Below are 25,080 nucleotides of genomic sequence, written 5' to 3' on the forward strand. Positions count from 1 at the left end.
CTCTAGGACAGCATAAATCATAAATTCCTTTCCTGAAAAGAGTTCTCCCACTTAGGATTTTCTTTACAGCTTGCTTTTAGATATGATCCTTTAATGGGACATTCTAAAGAAAGGATCGAGGACCTCAGCTACCCAAGATGGTGAGAGACTTGTGATAAGGATAGTGAGAGAACTCTCATTTGGGAAAACTAGTATGTATGTATGTATGTATGTATGCATGTATATATGTATGTGTGCATGTATATATTGAGTCAGAGTCTCACTGTTGCCCAAGTTGGAGTACAGTGGCGTAATACTGGCACAATCCTGGCTCACTGCTGCCTTGACCTCTTGGGCTCAAGTGACCTTCCTGTTTCAGTCTCCCAAGTAGCTGGGACTACAGGCATGCACCACCAAACTCAGCTAATTATTATTATTTTTTGTACTTTTTGTAAAGATGTCTCATTAAGTTGCCTAGGCTGGCCTCAAATTTCTGGGCTCAAGTGACTCTCCCACCTTGGCTTCCAAAAATGTTGGGATTACAGGCATGAGCTACTGTGTCCAGTCATGGGAGAACTAGTTGTTTAAAGATACTTAAAGTACACAGGCAGGCACAAGATTAAGGGAGATTAAGAAATAGTACCTTGAGAAAAGTGATGCCTACTCCACATTGTTATCTAAGGCTGACCTTGAAGCAAACATTTCTACAAATAAATTCTACAGCAGAAACCTATTTAAATGATGTATACAGATATTAATTGAGTCAGATGGTTTTAGCTTTCACAGTATTTTTTAACATCTATAACTCATTTAAAAGTTATAAAATTCCTATATGATTAGCAAGCATGCAGAATTATTTCCATTTTGCCTTTAGGCTTTCAACTGCTTCATCTATTCACTACACTAACATATAATAATGAACAACCTTGCTAGAAATTCTTTAACAATTTCTCCATCACCAGATTTCTGAACTCCTTGGCCTATTTGTTATGCCCCATTTCTTACCATCTTTCTAGTCACATCCTTTGCTTAGGTCATACTAAGCTACCTATAGGTCAGGAGATATGTTCTTTCATGCTTCCACATCTTTTTTTTTTTTTGAGTTGGAGTCTCACTCTGTCACACACACTGAAGTGCAGTGGCACACTCCCAGCCACTGCAGCCTCGACCTGCTGGGCTCCAGCAATCCTTCCGCCTCAGCCCACATCTTTTTTATATACTGTGTCTTCTGCTTAGAATGCCCTCACTGGCCTGGCTTTGTGGCTCATGCCCATAATACTAGCACTTTGGAGAACCAAGGAGGGAGGATTGCTTGAGGTCAGGAGTTTGGAATCAGCCTGGGCAACACAGTAAGACCCAGTCTTTACCAAAAAAAAAAAAAAAAAAAAAAAGGTTGAGCATGGTGACATGCACACCTGTAGTCCTAGCTACTCAAGCAGGAGGCTGAGGTGGGATGATCACTGGAGCCCAGTCTGCAGTGAGTATGATCTTACCATTTGTAGCCTAGGCAACAGAGCAAGACCCTATCCCTAAAAACTAAAAATAATGCCTTCTCCCTTACTCCTACATACTTTCATTTGGCAGTCCAAACATTAATTATTCTGTAAATATCCTCTTATGCTTTTCAAATACCTCCAGCTACTCCAGGATTTTATATTATTCTGTAACTGTTCTCCATTGTATATAATATCACATACCCTAGTGAACTATAATTCTTCATTAGTAGTCTGTGTTCTAGATTACGAAGTCTTTGAATTCAGTGACCTTATCTTTTACCACTGTTGCTACTAGATTTCATTTTACAGGGCCTGACACACAGTAACTATTCAGTGACTATTTGTTGAATGAATGAATGAGTAGCTAAGGCAGATTTTGAATTACAGACTCTTCTATTAAAGCTTAGTGTTCTTTCTGCCATATCAAAATGCCTCTGTCAGATAAATATTACATGTGCTATATATTTCAACTATGTACATAATTTTTCTTTTTCTTTCTTTTTTTTTTTTTTTTTTTGAGTCAGAGTCTCACTCTGTCACCCCAGCAGGAATGTAGTGGCACAATCACAGCCAGAGCAGCCTTGACCTGCCAGGTTCAGGAAATCCTTCCACCTCAGTCTTCCAAGTAGCTGGGACTATAGGCGCACACCACCACGCCCAGCTAATTTTTTGATTTACTGTAAGGATGAGGTATTGCCATGATGCCCAGGCTGAGCTCAGGGAATCCTCTCACCTCGGCCACCCAAAATGCTGGGATTAAAGGCATGAACCACCATGCCTGGCCTATATCATTATTAATAAGAAGTTTTATTAGAACAAAGAGATGAGTGATATTATCTTTATAGTTACATCATAAGTAAATAACTACAGATTTTGTTTTGACTTGTTATTTATATGAGTCAACTATGTTTTCACCAGTTTAAAAATAAGTACCACTGATTTTTGGAGAAAAACAGTGTTAATAATTTATCCATTCATCAGAAAAAATATTAAGATAGATCTCCTTAATATACCTCCTTTGTCAGTTTATACACCAGTTGGTAAAGAAGGGGTGTACAGTCAACTCTGAGAGTAAAATTGCCTAAAAAATAAATAAGACACAAAAGAGTATTATTTCACACTTCCAGATAAAATTCCATTTATATTTCATTCTAACTCTATTTACTAATTTTAAACAAGATATAATGGTCTTCAAATCAAAGACATCATTCTCATGGAATAAAATAGGGTGGGAATAGTTCTTCAGGAGTGAGAGACTGCAGCATATATTTTGAACAGAGGAAGGTCAAGGTGGACTTTAGTTGCTACGGCAGCAATCATAAGGGTCGGCCTTATGACAGCATATCATAGGAGAACTTTGGCAAAGAAGGTGGTATGGCTATAGCAGTCACCTTTATTTTTTTCATTCCATTCTATAGTACATATCAAGACATTAAATAAGAACATGTCAGTAACTCAGAAGTATCTGCTGATATTTTCTAGAAATAATCAAGATACAATGAAAGAAACAAATCTCACATATCAGATTCAAAAGGAAGTTTGTAGTTTGTACTTACCTCAAATTTGTCACAGTAAATATGAAATAATTCTGCATGAAATATTCTACAGAATATTTCTTTTACAATGTTTTAGCCAAGTTTTTTTTTATTATCTCCATAGAAAAAGAATTATGGTTAACACTAGAGTTTTAAGTAATAATCTAATTTAGGCAAATGGTAAATATACCACAGAAATGAGGAGCAATAACTTGGATATGAATCATATTGAATTATATAAATCATAATTATTTTTTCAGTGGTTAAGTGAAAAATGAAGATATTACTGAGGCATCTCATAGCAGGAGGATATCTTAGGTGGTTAACAAGCTGGAATGTATAGGCTTAAAGGATGGTATACTGCTCAACAATAAATAAAATTTGCTTGAAATAAAATTTACTTTCTTAAAATTTTACTTCAAATTGAAATAATATGTACCTTCTATAGATGAATCTGAGTTGATATAAGCAATACTTCTCTCCTGGAGTATTTTTGCATTCTCCTATAGTCGAAAGTTGAAAGAAAATTGTTACTTAATTCAGTATTTTCAATTGTGAAAATATAAACAAAATCAGCAAATTAATTTTGTGGCAAAGTGATTCAATACCTTTATGAATCAAATACCATGCCTGCCTGTGGCCATAATTGCTAAGAAAATGCTGATAACTGATTGGTTGACAACAACACAAACGCAATTCATATAAGAAAAAGGAATACTATGAAGCAATAGCTGCTGTTTATAGCAACAGCAGAGAGGCCTGAAGAAAAAACTATTTTCAAAGTTTGGCTCCTTGATTCCCTCCCCCAACTCTACCTAATTCAAATCGCTGACAGACCTGGAAATTTGTGTTTTCTAACAGGGATGCCTGGCAATTCTTTCACTCACTGAAGTTTGAGATTCACTGAGAATGAATATGCAAGTACATAGCTTATTTTAAAAGCAAGAATTAGAAAATTTCCATAATTTATATTTGTATATGTAGGTATATACACACATATACATAAATATATATTTACATATATACAGAGAGAATTGAAGGAATGAAAAAGGAGAGAAAGACAAAATTAGAGTGAGGGAGGGAGGGACACATTAGGACAAAAACAAGATTCACTCTCTCTCTTTCTCTCTCTCTCTCTCTCTCTCTCACACACACACACACATACACAGACACACACACACACACACATGGCACAGATCCAAGAAAAAATAATAGAGAAACATTTCACATACAGATGGGAACATGCTGAGAGAGACCTTAACCTCTCTCCCTCTCTAGCTTGTTACCTTATGAAAACATAGTATAGCAGAAACACTTAAAGCTGTGTGTGGTTATGGCACAAATAGAAACTGTCACCTTTCTACACCTGTATGCATAGGCCAGATGATGGCTGCCTCCTTTATAAATAAATATATAACCAGAATTTCTATTATAATAGATTTACAGTAGAAATAAAGAAGATTCCTTAAGTGTATTTAAAGAAGGTAAATATGCTGCTGAATATAATAAAAAATTTGGTACAATACTGGAAAGAGTATTGAAATTGTCTTTTAATGCACATATATACATATATACATTAAACATGGCAAAGCATGTTTATTGCTTTATTATATTTCTTTGATCTTTAAAGCTGCTAAAGTTGAAGAAAAAACAGACACGTATTTATATATACATGTATTACAAGAAATTACATATTTCCAAAAGTAAACGACTTAATGATGACATTTGATACATCAAATTAATGTTCTACTTTCAAAATGCATAGGCATAATACCAATGTAAAAGTAAAAATTTGCAATGTAAATATAATCAACAAAGCATAAGATATACCAGCCATGTAACTGTGTGTTAAATAAGTAAAATATTTATTTGATTCAATTATTCTTATTATACTATTTAAAATTATGTAAGAGAAAATGAGTCAGAAAAAAGGCATTTTAAAAACTAGACATAATGGTAAGACAGAGATGCAACGCTTTAAAACAACTCTATAATCAGAACTTATAAGTGACAAACAGTGGATAGTGGAGGGAAAGGAAGTACTTAAATAGTGTAACTACCTTTAAAAAGCATATGAGCTTACCTTATACACTTAAGAGGGATTACTTGATAGATAGGCTAAAGGAAAAAAATGAAAGAGGCCCAGAAGAGGCACTTCAAGAATCAGTAATGACAGATGACAAGCAATCACATCTGAAGGAAAAGCCTGAAATTATACAGCAAGTCAATCTACTAAAGTAATTCAATTTATAAAATTATCATCGTATACTTAAGAATTGAACATATCTGTTCTGAATGGTAAAGCATACTTATGGCTGAAATTTAATATGAAATCTGTAAATATGAAATTATAATCAAGGTATAGCCATCTTAATAGAACATCTCATTTTCTTAGATGAAAGATCACCATCAAAACTTCAAAAACTTGAAAATTAACTCCAACTATCTGTAATCCATTTTTAGATAAGTTAATTCACTTATAAAAAACAGCTTGCTAATTTTGATTGTTTTCTGAGCTTACTTATTTTGTTTATTTTTCACAAGATAAATACAAACAGAAACTAAAATATTTTGACAAGAATGAAGAAATCTGCTTGTAGCCTAGTAAAAAGAGGCTATTGTGCTTTGCCAAACTGATGTGACAGTAAAAACAAACTCTGTTTTAAATTCTCTTGAGTCATTTTCAAATTAAAACCACATTAGGTAATGGGATCTATCTGCAATCATCCTGAGATATATACATCTTACTTACCTCTGCCCATTCTGTGGAACCCAGAAGTCCAAATTCTTCTGCATCCCAGCTGGCAAAAATAATAGTTCTTCTTGGTCGCCAGCCTGTAATCATTTTTAACATACATGGTTAAGTACATTTGCCTAAAATTAAGGGAAAATTAGTAAGTCACTTTCTGCCATCACCTAAAAAATAAGCGTTATTTACCTTTACTCATCAATTTTCCAAAACTCTGGGCAATTTCTTGCAAAACAGCAGCCCCACTGGTTGGGTCAATAGCTCCAAACACCCAGGAGTCCCGGTGACCTCCCAGAATGACGTATCTGTCTGGAAAAGAAGATGTTCAAAAAAACTACAACTTTGAATACATCATAAATATTTATAATTTATATTTCTTAAATTGTTTCCTCTTGCTTGAACTTCCCCTGTAGAAACCAATCTCCATAGGAAACTCTTGGTTGAGTTTTCTCCACAGAAAAAAATTAACATTATAAAGTAAAATCTTACAGAGTTGTAAAATTTTTTCCCCAAATTTAGTAGCTTCAAATGTCAGGAAAACATCAATTATTGACTGAAATATATCTTCCCTTACTCCTTAATCTTTGTAAAAACAAAATGTTTGAAAATTTTTCTGACTCACCAGGCTCTACAGATCCTCTGATAGTTCCAATTACATTGTAAATTCTTGTAATTTTATTGGTGTTATGAATATGCATTCTAACTTTCCTAGAATTTCAAAAGGAACAGATTACTGAGTATAGGCATTCTGTATACAGTTTTATTTCAATGTTTTATTATGAAAAATTATTTTATAATAAACTTTATTATGAAAACCTGCACAATAGGACAATGAATTTTCATACATCTACCACTTAAATTCAATAACTGTTAGTACTGCTGAACCATCTGCAATTAAGTTGCAGACATCATGCCAATTTAGTCCTAAGTACCTAAGCATGCACCTTAAAGTCAAATATTTAAAACTATTTACTATTTATCTTCCCTTATAGCTATATTTATGTATTCTAAATTCAAAATAGTCTATTCAAAATGCCTTGGATTTTTATTCCAAAATGTAAAAATATATCCTACTTCATTACAAAAGCTAGAAAGCCCATTATGTAACAGAAAAGGTATATGCATATTATTTGAATATCTTACTATTTATATTAAATCCTGCTATTCAGTAACTTTCTTCATGATTGTGGAAGTGGTATAGAAAGGGGGACCCCAAAGATAGAAATTAATTTTTGGAGGGCAGGCCCCTTGTGTAGTACAGACTTTCCCTGCTAGAGAAGTGTTCAATCCATCAGCATCAGTGTACCAGCTAGCTTTGTTGTGAGCAGCTGTGTTCGGCTTCCGTGAATTTTTTTTGGAGATTCATTCAACAAGTTTGCCCATTCCATGATGGGTGATTTACAAGAGCAACTGCCCTTACCATGCTGAGTATTCAGCAGTTTTTGACCAAAATCAGCATGACCCTTATGCTCCACCCTCCCTATTCACCTGATCTCACCCTGAGTACGTTTTTTTGTTTTCCCAAATGAAAAAAGTCCTCAAAGGGAAACATTTCGCCAGTGTGGAAGAGGTGAAAAAAAGAACGGCAGAAGTACTGAAAGGCATTAAAATTGACGAGTTTAAGCCGGGCTCAGTGGCTCAGCCTGTAATCCCGCGCCTTTGGGAGGCTGAGGTGAGTGGACTGCCTGAGCCCGCGGGTTCCAGACCCGCCTGGGCAGGCGAGACCTCAACTCTACATTAAAATTAAAAAATCAGCCGGGCGTGGTTGCGCGCGCCTGTAATTCCGGCTACTCGGAAGGCTGAGGCGGAAGGATCGCCGGAGCCCAGTGGTGGCCGGGAGCGGCCACTGCACTCCAGTCTAGGTGACAGAGTGAGACTCCAACTCAAAAAAAAAAAAAAAAATTGACGAGTTTAAAAAATGTTTTGAGCAGTGGAAAAAGCATCTCAATATTGCATCAAACGTAGAATACTCTGAAGGTGACTGAAGTTTAAATATGTAAGAATAAATACACAATTTTTTAATAAATAAATTCCAGATTTTGGGGGTCCCCCTCATCTATGTTCATTTAAACAGTTGAATGAGAGCTGTCCTTTAAAAAAATGATAAAATAAGTCGGGCTCGGTGGCTCAGCCTGTAATCCTGCGCCTTTGGGAGGCTGAAGTGAGTGGATTGCCTGAGCCCGCGGGTTCGAGACCCGCCTGGGCAGCGAGACCTCATCTCTACAATAAATCAAAAAATCAGCTGGGCGTGGTAGCGCATGCCTGTAATTCCGGCTACTCGAAAGGCTGAGGCGGAAGGATCGCCGGAGCCCAGCAGGTCGAGGCTGCAGTGGCTGGGAGCGGCCACTGCACTCCAGTCTGGGCGACAGAGTGAGACTCCAACTCAAAAAAAAAAAGAAAAAGATAAAATATATTGTTAAATGAGAATTGGGGAAGATCCTGTTAAAATACACAACTACATAATGTGATGTTTTCAGGCCATCATTGCTGCTTTTGATTTGGGCAGGGCTTTAAAATTCACTCAGGAATTACAATTAAACAAATTAGAAAACAAGGAAAAATAGAGTGAAGCTCAACCAGACATTAATTAAAAGTGCTACTCATATTTTATGAATTCAAAATGACATGAAAAAATGTCACTTTTTAAAAAAAGAACAAACTAAATATTGATTCTAGAGGAGAGGAGACCTCAGTTGTTTCTAAATTGTGATTTTTTTTTTAAATGGAAGAACTAATGAGCTGTCAAACCTGTGTACTGTTAAGAACAGATTCTAACTTTCTCACCCCCAAAGTATATAGTGCTTCTGAATGCATATTCAATACAACTGAAACTGAAAACTGTACCTCAGGGGAAAATTAATCAATGACTGAGTTTTTGCACTTCAAGGCATTCAGAAAATAATTTATTTTTGTTACTGACAGACAAAAATTAATAGCTGAAAAGCAGAAACATTGTTTAGCATGTGTTTCTAAAGATATGAGCCTTAAATATATGATTAGTAAATTCGCTGATATTATGTCACTAAATGAAGAAAAGCAAGAAAAATGCAACCAAATGAGGAATGAGAAAAAAAATCAATGATTGTCTAAACATAAAAATAAACACAGGCTATCAGCTCAGAGTTTCAAAGAAGCTCATCCACTTCTCTAATCCTTCTGACTGTCTAGTTTTCAGTATCTTTGAGCTCCAGAATTCTCTTAAAAGAAAATATGTTTGTCTTATTATTACTTCAAATGCATTACGTTTCAAATAAACTGAGCTCTAGATTGTAGGCTTTACAGAAAGGAGGTATGTGCCTGTTTTGTTCACTGCTAAATCCCCAAAACCCAGAATGGTGCCTGGGGTATAGTAAATGCTCAATAAATATTTGTGAAATGAATGAAAAAATTAAGTAAGATCTTGGCTTATTCATCAGGGTTACCTCTGCTTATCATTGTCCTTGACTAGATTACATTACAACTCTGTAGAGACAGAAGTTAATTTGTATAAATGTGACAGTAATGCAAATAATTCACATCGACTGAATGTACAATCTGTCTAGATAAAGTGTATTTGAGCTCTCTTCCTCAGTGTAAAAGATTTTTAGAGGTCCTCCCAAGATATACAAGGGATTCATCCTGGAGAACTGCAATTGGGCAGCTTAAACCCACTCTTCATTTTTTGTGGCTCTCAGAGGTACATCCCAAGCAACAGGAGAATTTTAACTTTGCTGACACCCTACTAATTCTGTGTTTTATATTTCTATTTTGCTTAAGACAGATTAAATTATTTCCCATGGGTGGCAGTGACAGTTGATAATTTGGCTTTATGTCTTGTCATTTGGTAATATCTTTAAATGGATTAATGGATTCTTAAGATCTCTGAGGGGTGAGAGATAAAAAGAGAATCTGAGCCAGGCTCTGGTGGCTCAGCCTGTAATGCCAGCACTTTGGGAAGCTGAGGTGAGTAGATTGCCTGAGCCCGTGGGTTCAAGACCTGCCTGGGCAACTTGGTGAGACCTCATCTCTACAATAAACCAAAAAAATTAGCCGGGCGTGGTAGCGCATGCCTGTAGTTCCAGCTACTTGGAAGGCTGAGGCGGAAGGATCGCCAGAGCCCAGCAGGTCGAGGCTGCGGTGGCCGGGAGCACGCCACTGCACTCCAGTCTGGGTGTCAGAGTGAGACTCCAACTCAAAAAAAAAAAGAATCTGGTTTTTAGTTTTGTTCTTTGTGTATTTGTCCATTCTGAGCTCAAATCAATTAATAATTCTGTGCCCACAGTAAAGAACAGCTTTTTGATATCTAGACCTGAGAATTTTTGTTTCTGAATTTGAGTTTACTCTTGAACTGTGATGAAATTGTAGGGCTGAAGTTGTATGAACGTTTCTGTTTGTAAATCAGAAAGGATCTTACCTTTCATTGTGTGATTATGTTTGTTTGCCTTCCTGGAAGATAAAAATAAATTATATACTAAAGTCTCTTAAATTAAATGACTATTGCTCTGATTGAATTACAGAGGTAAATAAACACTTATGTAAACGAAATATTTTTAAACTTCTTATAAAATAGGGAAACTGAATTCCTAATAATTCAAAATTTTTGGAATTAAAAAATTCCTACAGAAACTAAGACACACTCAAAATCCAAGTTCATGTAGTTAAGGTAAATTGTTAGCAAACAAGACTAATTTAATAATTAGTCTCCTGCAACATTTCAAGCAAATCAGACTTCTCCAAGTTCTGATCATGCCATGCTATTTCACAACCCTGTACAAACTGACTTCTCTAGCCGGCACTTCCAGCCTGCCTGGACTCAGTGGAAAACTTACTCTTTCTGTAAGACTAAGCTCAGTGAACACATATTTTGTGATCATACCTCCTCTCCAACAGTGCTGTAATGTGTTGACAATGATGGTAATTGTATCAATAAGTCTACTGAGCCTAACAGCTGCTGTGTGATTTACCCATTCTAACTCATGAAACTCACACAGTAGGTGACCAATACACAGAAGGCGACCAATGGCATCCTTCTCTCTTCTTTACCCTCTCCTTTAAATTAACCTAGTGTTTTCCATGTATGTACGGCATTTTGAAACTTATTTGAAAAACTGTTTAAAAAACATTAGGTGAAAAGAGAAGTTTAAAAAAAATTGTTCAAAATATCAAAACTATAACTCAAATCTAGTAATTTTTGAAATGCTATGAAACTAATATTGTGATATCACTAGTGGAAGAAATTAACACTTCATTCTGTAAATACCACTTAAGGATACTAAAGCATCAATTGTTTACTAATGAAAGTAAGAAAAAGAGATTTGCAAAATATACCTAGAAGAATAATTATCTTGACGTGTTTCCATTAAAAATAGAAAACCTTTTCAGGCTATTAAAGCAAGACAAAATTACCTGTAAGAATAACTTCCTGCAAAGCCAGGCCCAATATTGTAACTCACATTAAGAGTTCCCTTCCAGCTCTCATCTGGTGGAGCAGCTCCTCCCAAATGGCTGTCAAAAGAAAATGAAGATGACAGAAAAAGGCTTAGCATAAATTTTCAAGAAAAAACCATAAAGTTTGATGATGAGAAAATATTTTATTCATATGTATAAGAAATATTTATTATTTACTAAGTGCCAGGTGTCTGTCAACAATCCCTTTCTTTGAAGAGCTTATATTCTAGTGAGAGAACCACAACTGAAAAAAACAAGTAAAATGTATATGTTAGTGATAATAAAAGCTGAGGAGAAAAAAAAATAGGGCAGATGGAAAGCATCAGCCTCCTTACTTTTGACCTTAATAATTTATGTGGGGAAGCTCTGGGTTCAAGAAACCCTAAATATTGGAAATTAATGACTATGCTAAGAAAAAAATTAATTTGTAAAGAAGCTGCTGATTATAAAGTAGGTACTCATACATAATTATTAAATCTTACTGATATAGACATTTAAAAAATGGGAGTTGTGAGATATGTAAAGGAACATCAGTTATATAATATAATAATAGAGAATATTGTTTATCATATTCTAGATATGGTACTTTACATTAACCCTATCAACAGGGAGAAACAATTACTGTTCTCATTTTACAGATAAGGAAACTGAGTCAGAAAAAGATTAAGTGACTGGTCCAAGGTCATAAATCTAGTAAGTGGTAGTGGGAATTATCATATTCTTAAACTACAGGTCGAGTATAAATATCTAAGGAATACCTAAGAGAATCCAACTACTTAAAAAAAATCACAAGTCAGCATTATCTTTGGACATAGTTTTGTATTTGAGAATTCCATTTGTGGCAAACAGAACAATGTTTTATTATTATTGCTTAGTCACTAAACCCTGCTCTTCTCTCATGAAATAAAAAGATAGCATGCTCTGTTAGTCCTACTTCAAAATATTCCTATTTTGATATAAAACTTTATTTTAAACATAGTCTATATTGATTTTCTATCAGAAGAGAGATGCCTTAGTGCAAAATATCTTAATCTCATATTTAACTATAAGACTATACCGTAGTAATATTTCTGCATCATAATATCCAATAGGATGTACAGGTATTTTGGGGATTCCCACTCCTTCTTCAACATTAAGTCTAAAGGTGTACTCTGCAAAAACCAAGTGCATAAAGTGAAAACAATTGAAGAATTTGAGCATGAAATATATATAGGAATTTTGTATTATTGCTGCAAATTTGCTGCACATTTTCAATTATACCAAAACCAAAAGTTCCCCAAAAGTCAAACAATTACATAACATTATGTAAGAATTAAGAATTAAGTAATTTACATTTTAAGATAAAATTAATTATAGAAACCATAGATTCTCAAATTTGTTTTCACATTTCACATAATTTTCTTAAATTTTGCAAGAACATTTTATTTCCTCAAGGATATCTTGAATCCTTCTTAGAGAAGCTTTATTGTCCGGATGCTTAGAAAATTTATCCCAGATTTTAAAACTGTAAATAACTGGGAAAAAAAGGGAACACATGAGATATTTGGAATAAATGACAAACATCTTATTCACATAGTAAAATCATATCTTCTAAAGAAAGATTGAAAAGCATTACCACCTTAAAATCTCATTGAAACTTTGGCTTCAGTCAAGACAGTAAAAGGGACCTAATTACCATCATGTCTGAACCAATTTAAAAGCAACAAAATATATGAAGCAATAGTTCTACTATAAGATTTTTTCTTATTATTTAAGTAGCTTTATAAGATAATTGGCTGTTGAAACAAAAATTGTAACAATATAATTAGATGAAAAATAAGTAAGTATATAAGACTTGAATAACACTATCAACTGCCTTGACCTAGTTGACATTTATAGAATATTCCACCAAGAAACAGCAGAATACACATTATATTTTCAAGTGCATGTATAAAATGTATTAGACAGAGTATACTGTAGGACATAAAAATAAGTCTTAATAAAGGTAAAATTCACAATAAGTATGTTTTCTAACCACAGTGGACTTAAATTAGAAATCAATACTAGAAAAATACCAAATATTTTAAAAATAAATAATACACTTATTCATCAAGTAGAAATGAAAAGGGAAATTATAACTAAATAAAAATAAAAACAAATTATGTTAAAAGTTGTAAGGTGGAACTAAAGCAGTGCTTAGAGGGAGAGTTACAACACCAAAACCATCTATCTTAGAAAAAAAGAAAGATTTCAAACAAATGACATCAGATTCCACTTTAAGAAACTAGTAAAAAGACTAGGAGCAGTGGCTTATACCTGTAACATCAGCACTTTCAGGAGGTGGAGGTGGGAGGACTGCTTGAGCCCAGGAGTTTGAGACAGCCTGGACAACCCAGCGAGACCTCATCTCCACAAAAAAATCAAAAAGAAATTTGCCAACATGGTGTCGTGTGCCAGTAGTCCCAGCAACTGGGGAGGCAGAACAGAAGAACTCTTTGAGCCCAGAAAGTCAACACTGCAGTGAGCTGTGATGGTGCCACTGCACTCCAGCATGGATGAGAGTGAGACCTCCTTGACTCAAAAAAAAAGAAGAAGAAGAAGAGATTAGAAGAACAACTGAAGGCCAAAATAAGCAGGAGAAAATACGTAATAAGTACCAGAGCAGAAATGTAAGAAATAGGAAACAAAAAATAATAATTAATGAAACCTAAAGTTGGTTCTTTGGGAAGATCAATAAAACCAATAAATTTCTAACAAAACAGATCAGAAAAAAAGTAGAAAAGACTAAACTTCAGATATCCGAAATAAAGGAAGAGACTTTCTCTCCAGTATCTGCTGACAAAAAAAGAATAAGAAACTGTTATGAACTCTATGCTTACAAATTAGACAACCTAAATGAAATAGACAAAATCTTTGAAAAACACAAATACCAAAGCTCACTTGAGAATAAATAGGTAATCTTTACAGCTATATGTTTATTAAAGAGATTCAATTTGTAGTGAAAAACATTTCTACAAACAAAACTTCAGGCTCATATGGATTCTTAGGGAATTCTACCAAAAATTTATAGACTAAATTGATCCCATTCTATATAAACTTTTTTTTTTTTGAGTCAGAGTGTCACTCTGTGCCCAGGCTGGAGTGCAGTGGCATGCTCATGGCCACTGCAGCCTCAAACAGCTGGGCTCAGGTGATTCTTCAGCCTCAACCTTCCAAGTAGCTAGAACCACAGGCATGTGCCACCACACCCAGCTAATTTTTTGATTTATTGTAGAGATGAGGTCTCATCAAGTTGCCCAGGCTGATCTTGAACCCGTGGGCTCAGGCAATCCTTTCACCTCAGCCTCCCAAAGTGCTGGGATTATAGGTGTAAGCCACCCTACCCAGCCTATATAAACTTTTACAGAAAAAATGAATATGATGGAGTAGTTTCCGTCTCATTTCAAGGGGCAAGCCGATACCAAATAATACAAAGAAAGACGTTACAAAAAAATCTGCAGGCTAACATCCCTTGTGACCACAAACAGAGATATTCTTAAGGAAAAAAATCACAAACTGAGCAATTTATAAAAGGATTGTACATTGTCACCAAGTGGAGTTTATCCCAAGATAGCAAGGTTCATTTAACACTAAACAATATTAATATAATTTTTCAAGAATAAATAATAATATATAATCATCTCAATGTATACAGAAAAAGCATTTGACAATATCCAATATACATTTCCAATAAAAAACTGTCAGTATATTAGGATAGAAGTAAACTTCCTCAGAGTAACAAAAAAAATCTATTAACAAAACCTAGAGCTAGTATAATATTTAACAGAGAAAGAATGGAGACTTTCCCCCTTGGGACAGAAAAAAAGCAAGAATGTCTGCTCTAATAACTTCTCTCAACATTGTACTAGAGGCTCTAGCTGGTAATCATAAAAAGCCAGTATAATTGTACTAGAGCCAGTATAATAAGTCATAAAAAGAAAATAAAACTTACCCGGATTGAACACAAAAAAAATAAAATTGTTTTTATCTGCAAATGATATGACTATGCATGTAAAAACTCTGATGGAATCTACAAAAACCTTGTAGAACTAGATACAAATAATCTATTAACAAAACCTTGAGCTAGTATAATATTTAACAGAGAGAGACTAAAGACTTTCCCCTTGGGACAGAAAAAAAGGCAAGCCTATCTGCTCAAACAACTTCTCTCAACATTGTACTAGAGGTTCTAGCTAGTAATCATAAAAAGCCAGTATAATAAGGCTTATCCAGATTGGACACAAAAAAATAAAACTGTCTTTATCTTCAAATGCCATGAATATGTATGTAAAAACTCTGATGCAATCTACAGAAAGCTAGTAGAACTAACTGGTGAGCTTAATAAGTTTGAAAGATACAGAATCAATGTGTCTGTTTCTTCTAGAAATACAATGTTTGTATTTACTAGTAGTGAAAAATTGGAACTAAAATTCAAAAGAATAAAACTATGAAATGCATATGGATAAATCTGACCAAAGATGTGAATGATTTATACAGTGAAACTATAAAACACTGCTGAAAGAAATTAAAGAGAGTTGGATCTTTTTCATGAATCAGAAGATTCAATATTTTTTAAATGCCAATTCTCCCCTAATTGATCCATAGATTTCATTTAATTCAAATCAAACTCCCGGGAAGCTTCTTGGTGGAAATTAGCAAGCTAGTCTAAAATTTGTATGGAAAAGATCAAGAATAACCACAACATTGAAAAAGAAGAGTCGTAATTTGGAGGATTCACACACCTATTAGAATGTAGAATTTAAAAGGTTGCCAACAAAAGGTGTTGGCAAGGATAGCAAAAAGAACTCAAGCATTGCTGTTGCAATGTAAGATGAAACTACTTTGGAAAATGATTTGAAAATTGTCATAAAAGTTAAACATGCAACTACTTTATTTTCCAGCCATTCCACTTCCAAGTATTTACCCACTAGAGAAATAAAGGAATATTTATGTACAAAGTCTAGTACAACTGTTTATAATACCTTAATGTGTAGTAGCCCCCAAATGAAAACAACCGAAATGTCCATCAACAAGTAAAAGAATAAATAAACTGCCATTCAATTTAAAACTTCTCAACAACAAAAAAAGAAAAATAGAAAAAGATAAACTATTGACACAGATGCCAACACTGATAGAACTCAAAATAATTACACTGGACCGAGAGCAGTGGCTCATGCCTGTAATCCCAGCCATTACTCTCGGCCCGTAATCCCAGCACTTTGGGAGGCTTGGGTGGGAGCACTGGTTGAGCTCAGGAGATCGAGACCAGCTTGGAAAACATAGCAAAACCCTGTCTCAACAAAAAATCAAAAAATTAGCCACAAGCCTGTAGCCCCAGCTACTCGGGAGGCTGAGGTGGAAGGATTGCCTGAGTCCAGGAGGTCGAGGTTGCAGTGAGCCATGATCATGCACTGCACCCCAGCCTGGGCTACGGGGTGAGACTTCAACTCAAAAAATGTATCTATATATTATGCTGACAGCAGGAAGCAGATCAGTGGTTGCCTAGGGATTGGCATGCAGGGGGGCAGGAAGAATTGGGAGGAAGAGAATTTAAGGAAATGAGAGAAAAACTCTTTTGGGATGATGACTATATTCATTATCTTGATTGTGGAGATCATTTCACATATGTCAAAATCTTTCATTTTAGATTTTAAATTTAAATTTTAAATGACATAAAGACTCATTGGTATTTTTAAAAGTAGAAATGTATCACCTAAAGAAGGACAAAATTCCTAGGTAATTCAGCCAACCTCATATCTAGTTTAGAGACAGCAATATTACTTTGGGTATAAAGATCAATGTTTCTGAACTTGACTAAAGGAAAAAGAAAAACATGATTGGAGTGTTTCCTCCCTACACCCACATCTCATGAAAGTTTAAAACTGAAATAATACAAGAGACATGCTTTGGAATTCCTAGCAAGAGGAATTCAAAATGATATTACTATATACAATTTTAGTTGTAACGTTATTCTATAGATGTCTGCTTTTGTTTCATCAAAAAAGAACATGGAATGTTTTTTGCAAAACAGTGGACTGACATGCTCAGGCATTACCTTTCGCTGGATAGCCTGGAGTGAGTGGGTCACCAGCACCATTCAAATTCAGTACATTTCCTCTCTGGGCCACAGTTCCAGGAAGATTCCACCCTTTGGGATATGGCTGTACCTCAGGGGCAAAGTAGTCAGCTGGATCTGAGTACAAGATGATTCCTATGGCTCCTGCTAACATGGCATTTTTAACCTACAGGGGCAATGTGCAATCCGTAATGCAGAAATGACAAATGATTGGCTTATTCATGTAGGAAAAAAATAATTAAATGCTGTAAGGATATTTAGACACTGCTTTTTATTGTGCCATCACACATTCAGTTCTCTGGGCCTTGTATGCAATTTCCCTCTTGGTAGATATAACAATCTCCCATTTATTTTACAAAATTCTAAACAAGTTATCACTTCTGTAAAACCTTCCTATTGTTTGCAAAATTGCAAAATTAATATCAACCTCCTTTGCACTTCTCTATTTTGTATATATTTCTATCTTTATAGTATATCAAAATATCTTTTAAATGTCTATCTCCCCTCCTAGTCTGAGGGTGTTTTTGAGGACATGGACCATGTCTTATTAACTTTTAACCACTGCCCTCTCAAATCTCACACATCATAGAGTAAGCACCTTACAAATACTTGTGGAGCAAAATTTACTTAAAATTGTATGCAGAACAGTCATAGCATGTGAAAAATTACCCAAAGTGCTTTTGTAAACATCTTTCTAGCAATACAAACTGGCCAAGAATAGGAAAATCTACCTGTGAGACACTAAATTCTTCATTACCAAAAGTATTGTAGCAAAAGATAGATAATGTGATTCATTAAAATGCATTCCAATATTAAGAAAGTACTCTTTATATCGGTGATAATATAATCTTTTGTAACATTTTTTTAAGAGAAATTTTTGAAAAAACTTATACTTTTTTCAGCCATTCCATTTCTAGGAATCTATTCTACAAAAACCTACACACATGTTTGAAGTATATACATGGACATACATGTTTGAAGTATATACATGGATGTTCACAATGGAATTATCTGTAGCAGTAACAAATTCATGACAAGATAAACAAATATCCATAGGGAAATGGTTAAATAAATTGCTTAGCAATTCTGTGAAATATTATGCTGTCATTTAAAGCAAAGAAATATTTAATAAAGTTATATAGAAATTAGTAATTACCAGCCATTTTCCTAAGTGGTTTTAAACATGAAGTCATGCAATTCTAATAAGGACTCTAAGAGACTGGTGCTCTTTCAGCATTCCCATTTTATATATGAGGAAATTCTGCAACAGAGAGATTAGGTAACATGCCACACTAGACGATCTAGAGACAACAGGGGTCCAGTCTAGACCAGAGCACAGGTGATATGAATCTAGGGTCCCATACTTTTAACCACTTACACTCTGTAACTTTCAATGTGTTGATATGGAAGAATACCTATGAATTATATTTGAATGAAAAAAATAGTTACACACAGTGGATAATGCCCTCTAAGTTAAAAAAAAAAAAAAATATATATATATATATATATGAGATATATATACACATACATATATGTAAAATGGGTATACAGAGACAGACATACTTATATTTCACAGAATTAGATCTGGAAAGAACAATTAAGTGCGATTATGTCTGGACAATAATGTTGGGCAATGCAGGAGAACTTTTTATTTTTTAGTTTATATAAATTTCCTTCAGTTAATTTTTTTTCCAGAGTTCCTGGTGCCCAAGCTGAAGTACAGTGGGATGGCTCACCACATCCTCTACCTCCTGGATTTAGATGAGGCTTTCCACCTCAGCCTCCCAAGTGGTTGGGACTATAGGCATGTACCACCATTCACAGCGAAGTTTTTTATTTTTTTGTAGAGATGAGGTCTCATGTTGCCTAGGCTAGTTTTGTACTCCTGGGCTCAAGCAATTCGCCCACTTTGCTGGGATTATAGGCATGAGCCATGGTACCCAGCCTCCTTCACTTAAATTTTAAAAAGTAAGTATTACTATTGTAATAAGAATGAGTACAAATAATTTTCATCTCCAGATATGTAAAGTAACATTAAAACAGGATTTTCTGTACACCCATGGTAATTATAAAAGAGAGAGAGAGAGAGGGAAAAAAATTGAAAGCAGCTTTGGAAACTATGAGCCGGGCTCAGTGGCTCAGCCTGTAATCCTGCGCCTTTGGGAGGCTGAGGTGAGTGGATTGCCTGAGCCTGCGGGTTTGAGACCCGCGTGGGCAGCGAGACCTCATCTCTACAATAAACCAAAAAATCAGCCGGGCATGGTAGCGTATGCCTGTAATTCCGGCTACTTGGAAGGCTGAGGCGGAAGGATCGCCGGAGCCCAGCAGGTCGAGGCTGCGGTGGTCAGGAGCGGCCACTGCACTCCAATCTGGGCGATAGAGTGAGACTCCAACTCAAAAAAAGAAGAAACTATGAAGCAAGTTGATTATTTACATTTACAGGATGTATCCTGTCTCATTCTTTCTAGAAAAACAAATAGCACCATACTTTATTTCCTCTGAAGATTTTTCCATATCTTGCAATAACAATCTTTCCAGTACAGTTGATGTTCATCTCTCTTTCTAGTGTGAAAAAGTCTTCAGTACGCGCATAATTCACATAGACAAGATCTCCCTAAAGGGAAAAGAAAAAAATCCATAATACTGCTAGAATTAAAGAGTAAACCAAAAAATAAGTTTGCAAAAAATAAGTTTGCTGTACAATACTGCATCATCAACAGTTTCCTTTCCTTATTTGGGATTAATAAGCAGACCCATGGTAATCCTGCAAAAGTCTTTAGAGAATTCTTTAAAATCTTGAAAGTTAAAAAAAAATGACCGTATACAAGGCATGATGAAACAGTATGTTCTGTTTTGAAGAAATTTTCAGTGTATACTAAGCCACAGGAGATACAGTAAATAAAAATCATTTTTAAAATCCCAGTTGTGATTAATTTCTGACAATTACATTAATTTAATATAACTTCTATAATATAATTTATAAAATCAGATCTATGAATTTATTTTAAAATTTCAGATTATGAACAATGGAAAAAAGCTGGTAAAAACAACTATTATCCTTACTGAATTAAAGCCATGTTCAGCAGTTTCTTTGACATTTCAAAGAGTGGCATTTGCTTCACTGGGGTTTGTTTTTACTGTATTTGTTTTATTGCTTTTTGTTCTATTTCTGGTGTTCTTTTGTTTTATTATTATTATTTTTAATTTGGGTGATGAGGTATTCATAGTACTAAACACAGAACAATTAATTTGCATGTATGATTCATTTAATCTCTTTTATTTTCATCCTCTATACAGGTCTTATATAGCACTTATATAGCAAAGAAATACTTATTGAGGAGTAAAAAGCATTTTATTTTACCTCCGGCATGCCTTGGGCTGAGAAAGCATTATATGGTGGTACAATATTTGTAACATTCTCATATCCATCAGGTGGTAGTTCAAGACACGAGGTATTGAAAATCTAGCAAAAAATTAAAACATGTCAAAATTAGAGAGAATGAGTCCAGATTGTTATTAAGCATACTCCATTTTGCCTCCAGGTAAACAATTAAGGTTAAGCATCCTGGAACTAGTTCTATAATTTCATAGGTAATTACACTGATAACAATGTGAAAGAGCTTTATATTATTATCTTTAAGATAATAATATAAATGCGTGCAATCCCAGGTGCCCTTATAATTCCCAGGTACCCTTGTAAGTGCCCATACAAAGGGTAAAATCAGGGCTTCAAAGCTGGCACTCTTGTGACTCTCTCTTTTTTGCTTGTTTTTGAGAAGGAGTCCCTGGAACAAATCTGCTTTTGACTATGTCTATTCAGCTTCCTTTGTGGGTTCCTTTTCTTCCATCTTCATTTAAATCACATTTTTCCTGCCTCATCCCCAGCCCACGCTTGTCTTGCACTCCCTCCCTGGGAGACTTCCCTATAAAAATGCTGCCAACAGCAAATACACTTCTGATGTTCTGCTTTTCAGATTCTTGTATTTTAAAAGCCTGATGGTCATTTCCAGCTTGGATAGCTAAACTCAACATGTTAAAATTCTAATTTATCTTCTCCCAGTTCTCATTTCCTATCTCTATTCATTAGCTATCCAGACCAGATAGTCTGGAGTCATCTTGAACTCTTTCTTACCCTCTTTCTCCTGTCATTAAGTCCTGTTAATACAATTTACATTTTATAAATTCATTCCCCTTCCTCATTCCTGCTGACACCTAATTCAAAACTTCATTATCATTTACCTGGACTCTTGTCCTAAGGCTGCACCTTGGACTCCTTCCTAATTGGGTGTCATCTACAGATGGCCCAATCTACCTAAAGTGCCTCTCTAACCACATACCTCCCCTGCTGGGGATTGAAACGGAAGCTCCTTAGGACAGCATATAGGCCCTTCAATGTAAGCCCCCAGAACTTATCTATTGCTCTCTTATCATGGCCCACTTTGTATTTCACACTCTAGAAATACAGAAAGTCATTAAATTTTCTCAATAATACTAAGCTAGTATACATTTCTGAGGCTTTGCCAATATTTTGTCTTCTGTCTAGAATTTTCTTAGTTTGTTTTGTCATGTGGCTAAACCCCTTATGACCTTTCATGATTCACATATCAACACTTTCAGAAAGCCTTCTGTAACTCCCATACTGGGTTGAGAAACCCTTGTCTATGTAAAGAGTCCTAAACATGCTTTTTATAGCACTCATCATAGTGGTTTAAAATTTGAAATATTCCATTGTCTGCCTCACCTCACTTAAGCAAGGGAACCAAGTCCTAGTCTTCATTCTGGCCTCAGTACCTAACATGTCTAACACATAACAGACATTGAATTATTAATTTCTAACTTACTTTCTAAAAAATGTGAGTTCTATTGCACAATTAACAAAGTTCTAATTTTATTTGACCCTATATTTTAATCTACATAAAAGGGTAGAACTATAAACTATACAAATTATCAACAATTTCACAATACCTCAATTCCATGTTCATCCACAATTGATACATAATTGGCATTTGTCTCATTAGGGTAAGATAAGAGAACATCATAATGAACCAAGTTGGCTGAGTCTAGTCCAAACGTCTTCCACTGGGTTTGGATTTTCTTGGCAAGCAGCAAATTTTGTTCGGTTCCTGCCAGATGAGGAAGTCTTGTAAAAGAACTAAAATAAAAATATAATACAAGACAGAGTTAAAGACAACATGCTTAAAAGCTATTCTAAGTGTATTACTTATCCTTTTGGCATTAGGTCATCATTTCTATATGAGAGATATAAGAAACTCAGCTACTGTTAACAATTTCTAGATATGCCATTTAAAAAAATATTTGTGTGCAGTTGCAGTTTTTGTATTATTCTCCCTCAGAAAAGAACACATTCCATGGTAAACACAATCAGCAGAGGCCCAGATATGAGAAGACACCCTGGAAGAATGCCATACTTCTACACCAATAACGCTCTATCTTGCTGCTTATCAGTAAACAGAGACATTTTAAGGAAAAAAAGAGTTCTTAATGTCTGTCAGAGACCATTAAGACACATCTACATTTAACTTATATATTTCTACTGTCAATTTTATCATTTATGTAGTTGCTTATTTATCTCATTGAGGTTAAAGGTCATGCATTTTCACTTCCTACATTCCTAGTACTTAGCTCTTGCATGTTACCTGAAGAACTAAAGCCTTGTTGAATTGAATCCGGGCAATATTCTCTTAGATGTGGATATAAATGAGTTGTAGCATTTCAGTGTCCCCACAAATATAATTCTAGAGATATTTATTTTATTTGACATGAATAATATTTTAACAGTATCCCAATTCTTCCCCTAATGTCTATAAAGCAATAATAAATACTTTTGTAAACTATTTTTTTTAGTCAACCAGAGGACAGCCATAAAATATAGAGCGGTAAAGGAAATTAACATTTATTGAAAGCAATATGTGCCGAGCACTCTCCAGGTACTTTAACATGTGTTATCTCATTTAATCCTCTAAGTCCTTCTTCCATTTCCCCCATTTTGCAAATGAAGAAACTGAGAATGTGGCTGAATAATTGGATCCTAATTTCACAGCTAATAAAAGCTGGTGTTAGAATCTGAAATTATAGCTGTCTGATCTTGAGAAATGGTGATATTTTTAAATAATTCATCTGATGTTATTAAGTACCTTCTTTAAATCCTCCTACAGCTCTCTACACTCTGCATTACAAGTTCACTCCAATAGGCCCTATCAGGTCTGGTCTACCCTCCACCTTTTCAGCTTCATTTTCCATCACTGTCTCTATAAACTTCTCTGCTCTATGTCACTGTGTATACTCATTTTTCTTTTGAAATGATTATGCTTTTTATACTTTTTATACTTTTAAGCCTTCATGCAAGAGCTTCTCTCAGACATAAACGTGCCCCATCTACCTGAATCTCCCTCCATGACCACTTCGCCTCATCCCCCTTTCCCACCTGCAAACTGTTCATCATTCATTAGGGCTCCTTAAACATCTTCTCTGTGGAGCGTTCCCTCTCTATCACCAAATGAAACCTGCAGGTAATACACGTTTAATACCTCAAATATTTGCTTTTTAAAAGTGCAAGTGTATTCAGACAGAAGTTATTTTACACACATAGAAGAAAAAAAAAACAGAGGCTGGGGATATTTACTATCTACTCCAAACAATTCATTATTGTTTTATTCTCTACAAAGAGAAGATGTTATTTTTGCAGTTGGAAAAAGTAAATAAATAAATTAGCCGGGTATGGTGGCATACATCTGTAGTCCCAGCTATTCAGGAGGCTGAGGCAGGGGGATAGCCTGAGCCCAGGAAGTAGAAGCTGCAGTGAGATATGAGCAGGCCATTGCACTCCAGCATGGGCAACAAAGTGGGACCCGACTCAAAAAAACAAAAAACAAGAGAGAGAGAAAAAAAAAAACCACATGTTTTATTAAATTAAAACAGGCAGGATTACCCATGAATTTTTGCCTCCCATCTTTTAGAAAACCCACTGAAACAGAATAGAGAAGTACCAAAGAAGAGCATCAGGGTATAACATCCTTTGCTTTATGTTTGGGTTTCTTCTTATGGTCCCCAGATGGGCATTCCAGCTCCAGGCATCAGTTATACAAATAACACTTCCAATTCCCTTTTTGTATTTCATTTAACAAAGAAACACTTTTGTAGAAGATCTTAATTAAATTTTTTTCCCATTTCATTAGGCAAAATAGGGTCATCTACTCCTTCTCAAACCAATCAGAAGAGAATTACGATGACTTGCTTATGGATCAATCATTATAGGAGAAGCACAACCTTTACGTGCCCCATCTACCTGAATAAACATGCCCCATCTACCTGCCCTCCTGGAGGAGGGCTAATTCAGTTGAGGCTCTGCCAATAAGAAAATGGCTGTGAGAAATCAAACATTTTCATCATAAACCCCTCCCACCCAATCTTGTGTCCCTCCTTTGCCTCCTGAACTCTTTCACTGTGTTCATGGACCCTGTAGGTCTTCTATGATCAATAATTCTTCTGTAGTCCCTTCTCCGAATATTTACTTGAGCTTCTTGTCTTAACTGGTTTCTTCTGAGAACCTGGCTTACTTGCAAACAGTGTTATATCCCATAACTTTCTTTTGAAGTTCTTACCAAATGTCACCACCCACTACACCTTCTAAGTGTTATCCTATAAAATACTGTGGGTCACAGCTCTTTACTCATGAAAGTTGTGGACTATCAATACACTGTATTTTCCTCTATCCTGTTCCCGTCATTGTTCTTGGTATAAAATGTCTGTATGTAGTTGGATGCAAAGGAAAGAAAAACA

The 25,080-nt window shown here is 35.1% G+C and overlaps 1 protein-coding gene across 2 annotated transcripts in view; it reads right to left on the minus strand.

Annotated features, from left to right (window-relative positions):
• NAALAD2 (N-acetylated alpha-linked acidic dipeptidase 2) overlaps positions 1-25,080 on the minus strand; it is a 56,933-nt gene that overhangs the window by 20,702 nt on the left and 11,151 nt on the right. The window contains exons 3-13 of one of the 2 annotated variants that reach the window (XM_008068881.2): positions 22,246-22,432; positions 20,642-20,743; positions 19,769-19,894; positions 17,260-17,446; positions 12,244-12,337; positions 11,145-11,243; positions 6,382-6,467; positions 5,949-6,068; positions 5,763-5,845; positions 3,450-3,513; positions 2,489-2,556 (exon numbers count right to left, since the gene is read on the minus strand). In XM_008068881.2, coding sequence (XP_008067072.1) covers positions 2,489-2,556; positions 3,450-3,513; positions 5,763-5,845; positions 5,949-6,068; positions 6,382-6,467; positions 11,145-11,243; positions 12,244-12,337; positions 17,260-17,446; positions 19,769-19,894; positions 20,642-20,743; positions 22,246-22,432 — 1,216 coding nt within the window. The remainder of the gene's footprint in view (positions 1-2,488; positions 2,557-3,449; positions 3,514-5,762; positions 5,846-5,948; positions 6,069-6,381; positions 6,468-11,144; positions 11,244-12,243; positions 12,338-17,259; positions 17,447-19,768; positions 19,895-20,641; positions 20,744-22,245; positions 22,433-25,080) is intronic. The other variant, XM_021717972.1, reaches the window with a different exon arrangement.

Source organism: Carlito syrichta, unplaced genomic scaffold (genome assembly GCF_000164805.1).
Source record: "Carlito syrichta isolate Samal-C Ts95f unplaced genomic scaffold, Tarsius_syrichta-2.0.1 Scaffold311628, whole genome shotgun sequence".
Lineage (NCBI taxonomy): Eukaryota > Metazoa > Chordata > Mammalia > Primates > Tarsiidae > Carlito > Carlito syrichta.